Genomic DNA, 12,528 nt, shown 5'->3' with positions numbered 1-12,528 from the left:
CAAAAGACTTGATTGTTCTGCCACATTCTTAGTCTTTGAGCCTTCAGATTAGAAGAAACCAAATTGTTTTGAGGAGAGCTCCAGGGAAAATCATGCTGAACTATTAGGGATCAAGAATATGATGGTCGGCCTTGGAGCCAGCTTAGGGAGGCCAGCCTCCTCCCAAAGAGGACAGCTGTGCATGTGTGTGTGCAGACGTGCAGGGCACACCCGCTGGACTCCACGTGGCCTCAGTGCCAAGGACCCAGCTGGCCCTAGTGGGCAAGCATCCCTTACCCTCCTCCCTCCTCTTACTGACTCTCTGCTTCCCACACATTGCCCAAGTACCTACTCTGTGCCAGGCACTATTGGCAGCAGGGTACACAATGCAAGTCCGCTGGGGCCTCCTGTGCCAGCCACAGGGAGAGGGATTCCCTGGAAGGGAGCCAAACTGCCTTGCCATTCTCTCCTGCTCTGGAGTCTGTGGATTGCTGTTAGCAGCTTGAAGGCAGTTGCACCACGTTAGGGGCCAGGGCATCCTGGGTTTACTCACACACTCCTTTCTGTTCATATTATACTCCAACTTTACATTTTAAGAAGTAAATATGCAATTTTTTTCTTTCCTGTAATTTTCCCTGCTATGGCTGTGAATGTCAGAGCAGCTGGAAAATGTGAATAGCTCAGTGTTTTCTAAAAGCAAAAGCAGCCGTACAGCATCGTGCCTCGTCTGCTGCTCTCGGCCGGGTCCCAAGCTCTGCTGCGGGGAGATGTGCTTCAGGCTGAACTGTCAGGGGAACTTTAACCCAAGTAATGTGTCCCTGCCTTCCATTAGCGATGAGATAACCACCAGGGAGTGCACCTGTGTGCGTGCATGCATGCCTGTGTGCTGAGGGGGTGTCCTAGAGGTGAAGTGCGGGTATCTGCTTACGCAGTCAAACTTTCTGCATTTTCCTCTGGAGACTTTCGAAGGTCAGGACAGTCTGGTATACACTTTTGTTTGGGAGAAACAATTCAGACAGATCTGGGTGGCTTAGATGCTGTGTAGCCTTGACTGTGTTTAGTCTCTCTGGGTCTTAGTCTCATCGTCTGTGAAACAGGGTGGTGGGCTTGGAGATGCGCTGCCCAGACCCCCTTTCTGGAAGGACTCACTGATCACCCACGCAGTATGTGGGCAGCAGCCAGCCCCAGCTGTCAGCTCCTTTGGGATCTATCTTGGCTACACCAGACAGCTTCATTGAAGGCCACACCCTCTCCTGAGCAACCCACCTGCGGCTCCTGAGGAAGGGGAGGCTGGGAGGTGCAGCCGTCTCTGCCTGCCGGGGCACCAGTGACAGCCTGCGCCAGCTCCAGAGCTCCCCGTACAGGTGTGGCTAGACCTGAGTCCCTGCTCAATTTCTTCTGCCCACCTCGGCATCCTCCCTTTTCCCTTCACAGGTGTGGATCCTTAATACACACTTTGCACCACAAACTCCATCCCAGCATCTCCTACAGAGAAGCAGATCTATGACGGATAAGGACAGTGATCTTCACAAGGGTCACCGTGAAAGCTACATGGGATGTTTCCATGGGTCTAGTGCGGTGCCTGGAACGCTAACAAAGCATGACAAACTCTGCTTCTTTCCCTTTTCTCCCCTAAACGTGGTGATGCTAAGTCTCAGTCCAGGCCTTGAGCAGGCGTTCGCTACCTGTGTCCTGTCCTATTGGTTTGGATAAAACCTAGAGAGGAGAGTGGCCCTGAGAGGCTGTGCCAGCTGCTGAGTCTGAAGGCCCGGCCAAGGGCCCTGGAGCCACTCTGGTCCCCGGGAGGCTCACGGTGCCCAGATCACAGCAGCCCCCTTCAAGGCTCCTCGCTGAAAAGAAATTGAGCGTGCAAATATTCTTTTATCATAATCACCACATATCCACAAAGTAATTCATAAAAGTGCTGGAAATATATTGAAATTCAATATTGTTTTAGTCCAAATCAATATTAATAATTGTTTGCATTTTTAAAGTGCACTTTGCAATTGAAAAATGCACAAAGATCAACCAGTAGTTGCCAACACATCAAATTTTCCTATTAAAGGCATAGTCCCTTAACTTTAAATGTTTCTCGTACAACAGAGGATGGCGCTGATCCATGAAAATGGTTATTTATTATTTACGTGCACGACATTCGAATTTGCTTCCATTATGCATGAACTGAAAGGCCAGTAACTTTTATTTTAAGTTCTTGATTTTTTTTAATTAAATGTTTTATTTTGAGATAACTTTTGATTCACACACAGTGTAAGAAATGACACAGAGGAATGCCGTGACCCCTGACCCCATGCCCCTCAGCAGCAACAGGCCTCACAACGGCAGCTCGGTGTCGCCGTGAAGACACTGGCACCGATGGCGGCGGGATCGAGCACATTTTCACCACCAGAAGGATTCCTCATGTTGCCCTTTTAAATTTTTTAAAAAGTAATGCTTTTTAAGTGACAACGGTGACTATACATTCAGTGAGATCCCCCTCATTAGCCCTGTTTAGACTTTTGCCTGGAAATGATTTCTATCAATAAGTGAGGCACTGTCCCAGCTGGGCTCAGTGTTAAGTGGTCACCTCAGTAAGGGGTGGACCCACCTCGGCCAGGACGGCCTCAGGGGAGCACGGCTTTGTGGATCAGAGAGAACCTGAGAAGGCAATTTCCAGCTCGACACTTGCGTCAGGGACCTTTGCTCCCTCCACAAGGACAAAGCTGTCTCAAAGGGAGATGGTGTGGCAGTGCTGGTCCACAGGGACCCAGCAGCAGCCCAGGCTTGTGGCCAGGGTGTGGGCAAGGGATGTTTTCATCAGAGGGCCACCTGCTCTGCCTGAAGGTAGCCTCATGCAAATGAAGTCAACCAGGTGCCTTTCTGTTCTCCAAGACATTTGTCTCACACCAGGGTTACAAGGAACTTGGGGACCCACCCACAATGGATATTTTGGCTGCAGACTGATTCCAAGATTAGGGAAATCAAATCTTGAGGGTCTCACAGGTGATTGGAGGGGCAGCCAGGCCTAGAACCTGAGCTTCCCACTCTTAATCTGTGTCCATCTCATGAATGACATCCTGCTGTCTGATCCGGCTTCCTGGGGCCACAAACTCAGCTCCCCAAGTCCTGGTCGTGTTTCACGTGGTCATGAACTTGGCCGCTCTGGTCCTCCTCAGCTCCTGGGCCCACACCCAGTCACCTGTGGGGTGAGTGAAACTAACAGGTAGAGAGTGATTTATGATAGGTATCAGCCTTCTGTTTGCTTTCTTGGATTTGTTTTATTGTGGTAAATGGATATGTAAAAATTTCCCCTTTAACCGTTTTTAAGTCCAGAGGCATTGAGTACGCTCCCATTGTGCAGTCACCACTGCCACCCACCTCCACGACTTTCCCACCTTCCCCAGCTGAACCTCTTTCGTTGATTAACGATTCCCCTCCCCCAGTCTTTGGTAACCACTGGTCTACTTTGTGTCTCTGCATTTGACTACTTGGAACCACACAGCATTTGTCCCCTGTGACTGGCTGGGTTCACACAGCACAATGTCCTCAAGGCACGCTTGTGCTGCTCCCATTGACTTTTGATTGGCATATTCGAACTGTAGTTTTGTTTGGGAATTCCCCAACATAATACTATATGTTTGGAGATAATCCATTTTCTGACATTTAAATGTCTTGTATTTTCGCACGTAGATCACATGTGTTGATGTGCATGTAGATAGCGTCAACATTTACCTCTCCAAGGATATGAATTAGTCCCAAGCCCCATGAGCTGATGTCTGTCGGACCCAGGAGGGTTCAGAATTGCTGCCCTCACAGGGAGTGTGCTTTAGGTGTGTGGGAGCTGTCAGGCTCCGTCGGGCTCCCGGAGTAGCCCCTTCCCTGCCTCTTCTTCTCCTGTGAGTTTGGGCTACAGTTCGGACCTGATTCCACCCTAGTCCTGATCAAAGTAAACCCACAGCTCCCTGAAACGTAAATGGCCTTTCTAAAATTCCAGGTCCGAGGAGTGCCTCTCTGCACCTAGCCCAGACACCTCCATCCATTAGCTCACACCATTCAGCGTGCCGCAGGGGCCAAGGATCCCCTTGCTGTGCCGGGCACTGTGCGTCAGCGCTGGGAACACTAAAGTGGGCAGAGGCCCCAGCCCTGCTCCCAAGGCTCTGAGAGCCTGAGGCAGGCCTGTGAGTGCTCTCCACACTGTGGGGGAAGGGCTATAACTGAGGGGCACACATGCACAAGATTTGGGGAACTGAACCCCCTTCCAGACTTTGCCACAGTGGGAGTGGGGAGGGTCTTGGCTTCTCCACTTGCCCCATCAGCATAAAATGCCCTGAAAATAGAGGAAGTCCTGGACAGAAGGGGTATTTATGGTGTGGTTCTACCCCTAACAGCTGTCAAGGGCCTTGCAGCCGGTGGCACCTGGGCCAGGCCCCCTGGAGCCCCTTGCCACAGCTGTGTGTTTGCAGGCTTCCCCTCAGCCTCTCTGTGTGAGCGACTGTGGGAAGCTGGGTGGTGGCGTTCCTAGTGGAGCCAGCGGGGCAAGGCTTTGGTGCTGACGGAGCCTGATTTACGACACCTCAGCCTCTGCCTTAGCACTCTCTTCTCCCCACTGTAGGGAGCATGGGGGATTAAAGGGAATCTCTGCCTTGTAACAGAGAGGTGGGTAGCAGAGAATTCCCTGCCCCAAGAGTGGGGTGTAACCTTGAGGGACTGGGTACCACGGGCTGGGCCCTGGGTATTTCAGGACCCGGGTCAGCGCTCCCCAGGGTGGCCTGTGGGGCAAGAGCTGTTCCAGACCTGCAGCCCCGCCCTACAGCCCAGCCCTGGCAGCAGCCATTCGTCACCTTAGCAGAGCGTTGCAACTTTGTGCCTGTGCGCAAAAACTGGAGGGGCTCGTCCCAGAGTGCGCCGCCGCTGCCGCTGCCATTAGAGCGCTTTTAATTAGCTGCAGGATTTTAATGATCTGAAATCAAGGAGAACCCCATCTCAGAAGTAAAGCAGGAGCCGCATGCATGAAGAACTCGTCTGACAAAACAGATGGAGGTGGTGTTCTCGGGGGAATGGGCTGTGTGCTCCGTTTCAACGAGGGGCAAATGAGTTCCCGAGGCCGGGAGGCTGCGGAGGGAAGCGGCGGTCAGCCCCAGCGCCGCCCCAGCGGGGGCAGAGCCAGGTGGGCCCCGCTGCTGCCAGGGCTAACGCTCGGTGCCGGATTCAAGGTGACGGCTGTGCCTGGCTCCATTCTCCTCAAGTTGCCATAGCAGCCTCTCTCTCTCTCTCTCTCAATAAGCAGCTTCTCCTGGAGCCCTCAGCTGGGAGGGAGGGACGTCATTGTTCGCTCCTGCCCGTGCGAGGAGGAGACTGACAGGACAGAGAACTTTCCCAGCCCAGGTCGGCACACCAAGTGGGTGCACCCATGAGCACGTGCCCGGACACCTCCTGCTGCCTCCCCTGGGGAGTGGGGTGGGTCCCCACAGCCGGAAGGGGCCCTCTGGGTGGCCGGGGGAGCCTCCAGGCCTTGGAGCAGCCGCAGCGCAGCATGTCCTTGGAGCCGTGCGTGCGTCCGCCTGCCAGCCCGTCGCCACTGGAGGTGCGTGTGTTTTGGCTGAATTCCCAAGTCCTTGCTTGTGCCCTGAAGTGAATTTTCCGAAGAGACAAATTTGAAAATCAGATCAATAAGGAAATGGGAGGAATCCTTAGCCCTGCCCTGGAGGTGTCCCAGGAGGTGTTTACAAGATTAATTGGATTTTTTTCTTACAGTAAAAATTGGTGACGCCATTGAGGTCTCAGGGAGAGAAGCCACCGGGAGGACTGAGAACTGCAGTGAGGGCAGGGCCCTCGGGAAGCTCAGTGGGCTGCTTGTTTTTCTTGCCTTACCCACCCACACTGCCCCAGTTATTTGAGTTTCTTGTCTGTTGGTCTTGGAAGGGAGGCAGGGAGGTAGAGGAGGGTGTTCTGGTTGTCTTTGGAATAGAGGGCAACACAGTGCGCGGTGAGGATGCACAGTCCCAGGTGGGAGCAGAGGCCTGTGAGTGTGTTTATGGGGCCCTGGGCAGCCTGGGCCTGCCTGCGAGTTCCCAGCGTCCACCACCCAGGCAGCAGCTCAACTCCCAGGAGAAGGAGGTAAACAGCCTTTGGACCGGCATCTCCCTGTTGCCTTGAAAATAACCTGTGACTTTGAAAACGAGGACCCTCAGGGGAGCAATAGATCCGTTGCGTACTCTCTGCAGTGTCTGGTGGTGTGTTAATGACCTCCCACCTAGCCCCCCCTTTAAAGAAAGGAGATTCTTACAGACTCTGTGCTGTCGGCTCCCTCCTGGGGCACTGAGACCCAGCCAGACTGCCAACCAGGTACCCAGAAGGGGAGGCATGCTAACCTTTTGATTCCTGTTTGCACGGAGCAGGGAGTTAGCTGGCTAGATGGTCTCCAGTGAGAGCAGACACTGACAGGAGGGAGTGATGCTTTGGGGCTGGGCAGGGGAAGCCCTAGTTCCCACTCCCCGGGCATGCAGAAGGTGCTTGTGTTCCCCCGGGGACCAACAAAGGGAAGGGGCTCCGGAGCTGCTCATGAAATGTGCTGATGTCAGAGGTCGTCCGAGATCAGATTGGCCTCCTGGCCTCGTGTCAGACTCGGGAGGCCCGTGTGGCTGCAGAATGTGTGCCAACACCACGGCCCACAGGGTCAGGGCTCCGTGGCACTTTCCTTATAGCTGGGGTCTTGCTGCGGACCGTCCGTGGCGAGGGCATGCAGGTACTCGCTGCTGCGCACTCAGGCATGTGTGTACATACATGTTAGTGCATGTTGTGTGTGTCCTATCCCCATTGCATCAGTGTGTGTAATGTTAACCCCCTCATTCAAACTCTGGGAATCCTAAGGGGTTAAGCCAACTGCTGGGTGGGGGCAGAGTGAGGATAGGAGAGAATAGCTCCACCTCCCCCATCAGTGGCTCACACTTCCCTGGGGACTCAGGACTGGCCCGGTGGGCCCTGCATGCAGTGCCTGGGGGGCCACATGGCATTGAGCATGCTGTGGGCAGCACTGAGGCCTGCACTGGCCCCCAGGACAGCTCCATCCACACAACCACAAAGAGGGAGGCCATGACCCCACATGAAGGGCTTCAGAGTCTGAGCCACTAGGGACAGGGACACAGAGCTGCCCATTTGCACCCACTGAAAGCCCAGGGCAGGGAGTCCCCAGTGATGGCAGGAAGCAGCAGTCTTTCTCTGAGGTGGGGGCTGTTGCAGTGAGGTTGGGGGGAGCCTGAACCCCCAGGGCCAGCTCCAGAACAAAGCTGAGCCCAGCTCAGCACTACCTTCCCAGCATAAAAGCAGGGAGGTCATGGGAACCACCTGTGCAGCACAGCCCAGCGAGCCCAGCGTGCAGGCACGTTCCTCCTGCATAGAGGCCCGGGGCAGGTTAATTAAAGTTAACTGAGTGAAAAAATAATTACAGAGACTGCAGAGGGGAGAAACCCAAACCTGCAATTTAGTACTCCTCAGCCCCGGAGCTTTCCCGAGAACAGTCCGGTCCTTGGGAACTGTGGTCTGGGCAGGGGAGAGAGGGCTTCTGTTATAACCACTTCCTGCCTCACGCCCCGCAGGCTGGACTCAGAGGGACAGTAACTGGGACTTCCTGTGCCAGTGCCTGGGTGCCAGGTCAGGCACTGGTTCCCTGTAGTTGAGGAGACCCGAACACCCTTGCGATGAGTGGGCACCTCTCATCTGGTCTGGGGCCCAACCAGGCCCCCCCTGTGGTCTCTGGGAGATACCCACTTGGCTCAGCCTCCCTTGGGCACTGCCCTGTTCCAGGATGGGTGAAGCCAAGGGTCTTTGGTTGGAAAGAAAGTGGTATGTGCCCTGACTGGTATGCTCAGTGGGCTGGGTATCATACCACAAACCAAAGTGTCACTGGTTCAGTTCCTGGTCAGGGCACACATCTGGGTTTTGGGCTGAGTGCCCAGGTGGGGATGTGCGGGAGCAACCAATCGATGTTTCCCTCCCTCTCTTTCTCCCTCCCTTCTCCTCCCTCCAAAAATAAATAAATAAAGTATTTAAAAAGAAAAAGAAAGAAGGTGGTGTCCCTGGGTCCAGGATGGTAAGAAGTGAAGAAAGTTGGGGGACAGAGTGACCCTTTTCCAAAGGGCCGGTCCTGGGGCCCCTGCCCATCCGGCACAGCCTCCTGCGTGGGCTCCTCTGCAGCACCGGGGCTGCCCACTGCAGGAACTCACATCCTTCCTTTAGGCAAATGGCCTTGGGTAGCCCCATTTTGACCCAAAGCCTGGCCCAGCTGGGGTCACAGGTTGGTATTGGGGTACTGGGGGTCCCTCTCCCTTCAGGAGGAGCCGAGGTAAGGGCCAAGTTGCCTGCAAGCCCTGCGTCTGCAGGGGCCCCTCTGTAGGAACATGAGGGCTGTTGGCGCCAGCACCTGAGCTGGGACCCGTCAGACTCGGGTCCCGTTGCCCTGCTTCAGCCCAAGGCCTGAGGGCCTCAAGGTCAGGGACAACCGTGATCTGGACAGAGCTGCAGCTCCCATTAGTGTGACTATATCCACAATCCCAGCAGCCCATCCATCTGTCTGGCAGTGGGGCACCGCTCTGGCGGCTGTGGGGGAATGGCTGGGCGGGGGAGTCCCTCTGCCCCTGACATCCTCTGGGTCTGAGAGGCTCCTTCTCAAAGCCTCCTGCTCTGTGGACACCCTTGTCCTGAGCATCTCAGAGAGATGGGCCAGGACCGAGGAAGACCCAAGGACTTCTTGTCCGCCGGGCCAGTTGCAAGGGAAAAGGACCCGGATTCCTGCCTGTACCTGGAACCCACCGTAGGGCGCATGCGTGCTTGTTTAGAGGCTTGGAGTCTGGACAGTGCAGGGGGGTGGCCACTGGCCCTGGCTCTGGGCTTCAGGGTCTTACTCTGTGCTCCCTCAGGCAGAGGCCAGGGCACGCCTCTCCGTGGTTTTTCTGGGGGTGCCGATACAGGAGACCCTGAAGGAAAGCTGGTGTCCGAGCTACAGGTGGTGCGTGGACTTCCCTTAGCCTTCCTGGGCTTGAAAAGGTGGAAGGGACACACCTGAGTAAGCTGAAGGGCTAAGGGCTCTAGGGAGTACACTTGCTCGCGGGCAGTGACTGGGGCTTCCACCCACCCAGGAGGCCCTGTGCCTTGGTGATGGACCGTCTTTCTCCCTCTCTGCCCTGTAGACCGTGGCCTGATGGACACCTGATGTAGACAATGAGGGAAGGACTCGCTTCCCACACCCGAGAGGTGACCCCGGAGCAAGGCTCGGATGACCCTACGTGCCGGAACAATGCAGCTGGGCTGCATGTTTTCATCCATCTTGCTGTTTGGAGCCGCAGGCCTCCTCCTCTTCATCAGCCTGCAGGACTCCACAGAGCTCACCCCCCGGCAGGTGCCAGGTGAGTCCTCGCATTCGGCCCTGCTACCTGCTTGCCCTCCAAGGCTGCCCTGGTGCCAGATCTGTGCCAAGACCCCTGGCAGGAAAAGGAGGGGTCCTGGCCTCCTCCTGGTGGGCATCAGCCTCAATGTGGGAAGACTGTGTTTGATGTCAGACTACTTGCTGTGGCCTCTGACCTCTGGCCTCTGGCCTCTAGCCTCTGCACTCCTTTGGGGAATGATGGCCAGGCTGCCCATCTCTCAGCTGGTTGTTACCTTTGGTGACACTCAGATTTAAAGAGGATTCTGTCATCTCTCAGGGCCCCTTCCACATGATCTGGGGGACATCAGAGGGTGAATAATCTCTCCTTGAGCCCATGCCCAACCATGGAGACCACCTGAATCCAGCCCCTCCAGCCTGGGAGATGGGTTAGGAGGACCTCCTGGCTTTTTGAGGATGAGACTGCTCCTGCTGGCACCCCACCTGCTGCCTCCTATCCCACTTGTCCCTGGTGACCTCCTTGACTGGCAGAGATCTGCTGGGGACAGGGGTGATGGCAGTGAGGGGAGAGCAGGACAGATGGTTCTGGAGCCTTTGACAAATGGGATATGGACAGGGAGCTTGGGCAAGGTGTCTGCTGGTAGGACACACCTCCAGCCTCAGAGAACACAGCAGGGTCAGAGGGCAGCAGGCACAGGGCCAAGGCCAGGGGCCGCTCTGCTTTGGAGTGAGAGGAAAGTGCCGTTGCCAGGCCCAGAGCACCTGCGTCTCTCGGCAGTGGTCCCTGGGGCCTTGTTAGGGGAAGATCCATGAAGACACCCATGTATGCCGTGCTCTGGGGCATGGATGATATGAAGGAGGCGTGGAGGCTGGGGGCTCAGGAAGAGGGTTCCTGCACCATCTCTGCCAGCTGGACGTAGCACAGGAGGGCAGAGCTTGGCCTGGGGGGCACCTGGCCCTCAGGGGCCGGGGGACACAGGATCCTTGGGCAGGCAGCCTCCTCCCAGTTCCCCTCAGCACTGGCTGGTGCTCACTCTCAGGGTAGAGTGTATGCCGGCAGTCAATAGGCAGAAAGGCAGAAGGAGCACGAGGAGACCAGAGTCAGGGCCCCCGGCTCGGCATCTGCTACCGGAGGCCCTGGTGGGGGAGGCCTACGAGTTGATTCTTTCGTCACAGAGCGTTGGTGAGAGGCAGCCAAGGCCTTGTGTCCCAGGAGATGGCAACGAGTCCTTGGTGCTGACTCACGCTGGGTTGGACCCTCACAGATGGTGGCTGTCACAAGTGGGTCTGGCTGCTCCCCAGCAAGGACATGTGACTAAGCTGGCTCCTCTGTGAGGACTTTGCAGCTTCGTGTGAGGCTAACAACTCTGCCAGCAGAACCAGGCCCATGGGCAGCGCCGTCTGGGCTGACTGACAGTCGGCCCCACAGATGTGCATTATCTGTGAGGAATCGGGCTCCTGAAAAGGGGACCTCAAACACAGCTGGGGGTGAATGGCACCATGCACGCTTGGTGTGTGTCTTTGTGTAGGGGGAGGGGGTGCACACATGGGCAGAGGGGCCTCATGGCTACTGTCTGTGTTCTTCGGTGGGACGAGCGGGGAGAACAGGCATACTGTATCTGTGGGGTCCAGTGGGGATGGGGCCATGCACCTGTCTGTGGTACGCCCCAGAGGCAGGGGCTATATCCTGGGTGGGGTTGGATCTGGTGGCTGGGATCTCCGGGGTGAAGTGGTGAGCTGGGTGGGTGGGGGAGGATCGGGTCATAGAGGCTCAGGCTGGCAGCATGTGAAGGATGGAAGGAAGCTGAAACCAGCATCCCCTGCAGCCGGGCAGATGCAGGCAAGGAGCATCTGGGGTCTGAGCCACATTCTTCAGGCTGTAAGTGGAGCTCGACCACCCTCGCCACGTGCCGGGTGATGGGCAACCTTGACACTCTGCGTAAATCACATCAAACACAGTCATAAAACTTTAAATAATGCTTACGTTACTTTCCCTGAGCAAAGTGTTCCTGACACAGGCTGTTTGTGTTGATTTGTTACTATTCATTTATTCTTTCCCTGTACTTCTCACAGCAGCCTAATTGTGATTCGGTACCAAGAAAGCAATATCAAAGTAATTTTCCACAACATTAGTTACAATTTTCTTCTGATCTTTCAAGTGAAACAATCCCATCCTGTTGGCTTCTCTGAGCATATAAACCTTGATTACATTTATCTGTTGGAAACCAGTGCTTACAAAGTATATGTATCCAGTTGCAGAGGTGGGTGGCCCCCAGGGCCCTGGAGGACCCTCTGGGTGGATTTCTACCTGTGGGAGATGCAGATGCAGGAGGCTGCCCCACACGCACGATCCGGCAAGGGGGGGTGGGGCGGGTGGGGGTGGGGAGCATCCAGAGGGGAAAGTCCACGCAGGCTGCTCTGTCTTTCACAGGGGCAGAGAGCTCCTTGGGAACAGAGCCACTGGGATCTGCTGGTGGTGGCACTGCCCAGGGTGGGAGGGGGAGGGTGGACAGGCGTCAATACGGAAACAAGTTTGGGGGGTGCGGCTGGGAGTTGTAGCTGCTTGTGGTCCCTTGGGGTTTGGGCACCATAGAGATTTCTGCCATGCAGCTGCCAGGTGTTAACAGCAGCTGGATTTTTCAGGGACCAGTCAGCAAGCCTCACATAGCTTGTGCATTAGACGCAATCCTGTGGGGTTGCCAACTCTTGTAAATCAAGCTGTATTTTCAAAACGTTTGCTATATTTAAATCAAGTCTTTTGAAATGTGAGTCGCTGCCAGTTAACCTACCTTCATTCTAAGATTAGGTTTTCCTGTATCAGAGAATTCACCTATCTAACTTTTTATTCTTCAGTATTGCCAGGCCCTGAGGCTCCAAGAACCTCATTCCTTGACCCAGGACGCTAGACTTGCCCCTTCCCTAAGTGGAAGACTTGGAGAGCATGCCAGAACCGGGGATAACAGCCCAGTATGAGGACCCTGGGGAGGCAGAAGACAGGCTCCACAGCCATCGCTGGGCAGACTGAATTTCCATGAGCTGGCTTTCTTTAGGGACGTTTCACTATGGAGGGCGGGAGACCCACAGAAGTAGATTTGAACAGTGCCGTGAGCCCCATGCGCCCACGCCCAGCCCTCTCCTGTGGCCGGGCTGGCTCTCCACATCCCTGCCCTCTT

General features: G+C 55.5%; 1 protein-coding gene across 1 annotated transcript in view; it reads left to right on the top strand.

Moving 5' to 3' along the window:
• The window catches only part of CHST8 (carbohydrate sulfotransferase 8), a 108,828-nt gene that overhangs the window by 42,510 nt on the left and 53,790 nt on the right, over positions 1 to 12,528 (top strand). Inside the window, exon 2 of the mRNA XM_024577686.4 lies at positions 9,162 to 9,377. Within this exon, the coding sequence (XP_024433454.1) occupies positions 9,248 to 9,377 (130 nt within the window). The 5' untranslated portion in view covers positions 9,162 to 9,247. The remainder of the gene's footprint in view (positions 1 to 9,161; positions 9,378 to 12,528) is intronic.

Source organism: Desmodus rotundus, chromosome 12 (genome assembly GCF_022682495.2).
Source record: "Desmodus rotundus isolate HL8 chromosome 12, HLdesRot8A.1, whole genome shotgun sequence".
NCBI lineage: Eukaryota > Metazoa > Chordata > Mammalia > Chiroptera > Phyllostomidae > Desmodus > Desmodus rotundus.
This window is presented reverse-complemented; position numbering and strand designations above follow the sequence as displayed.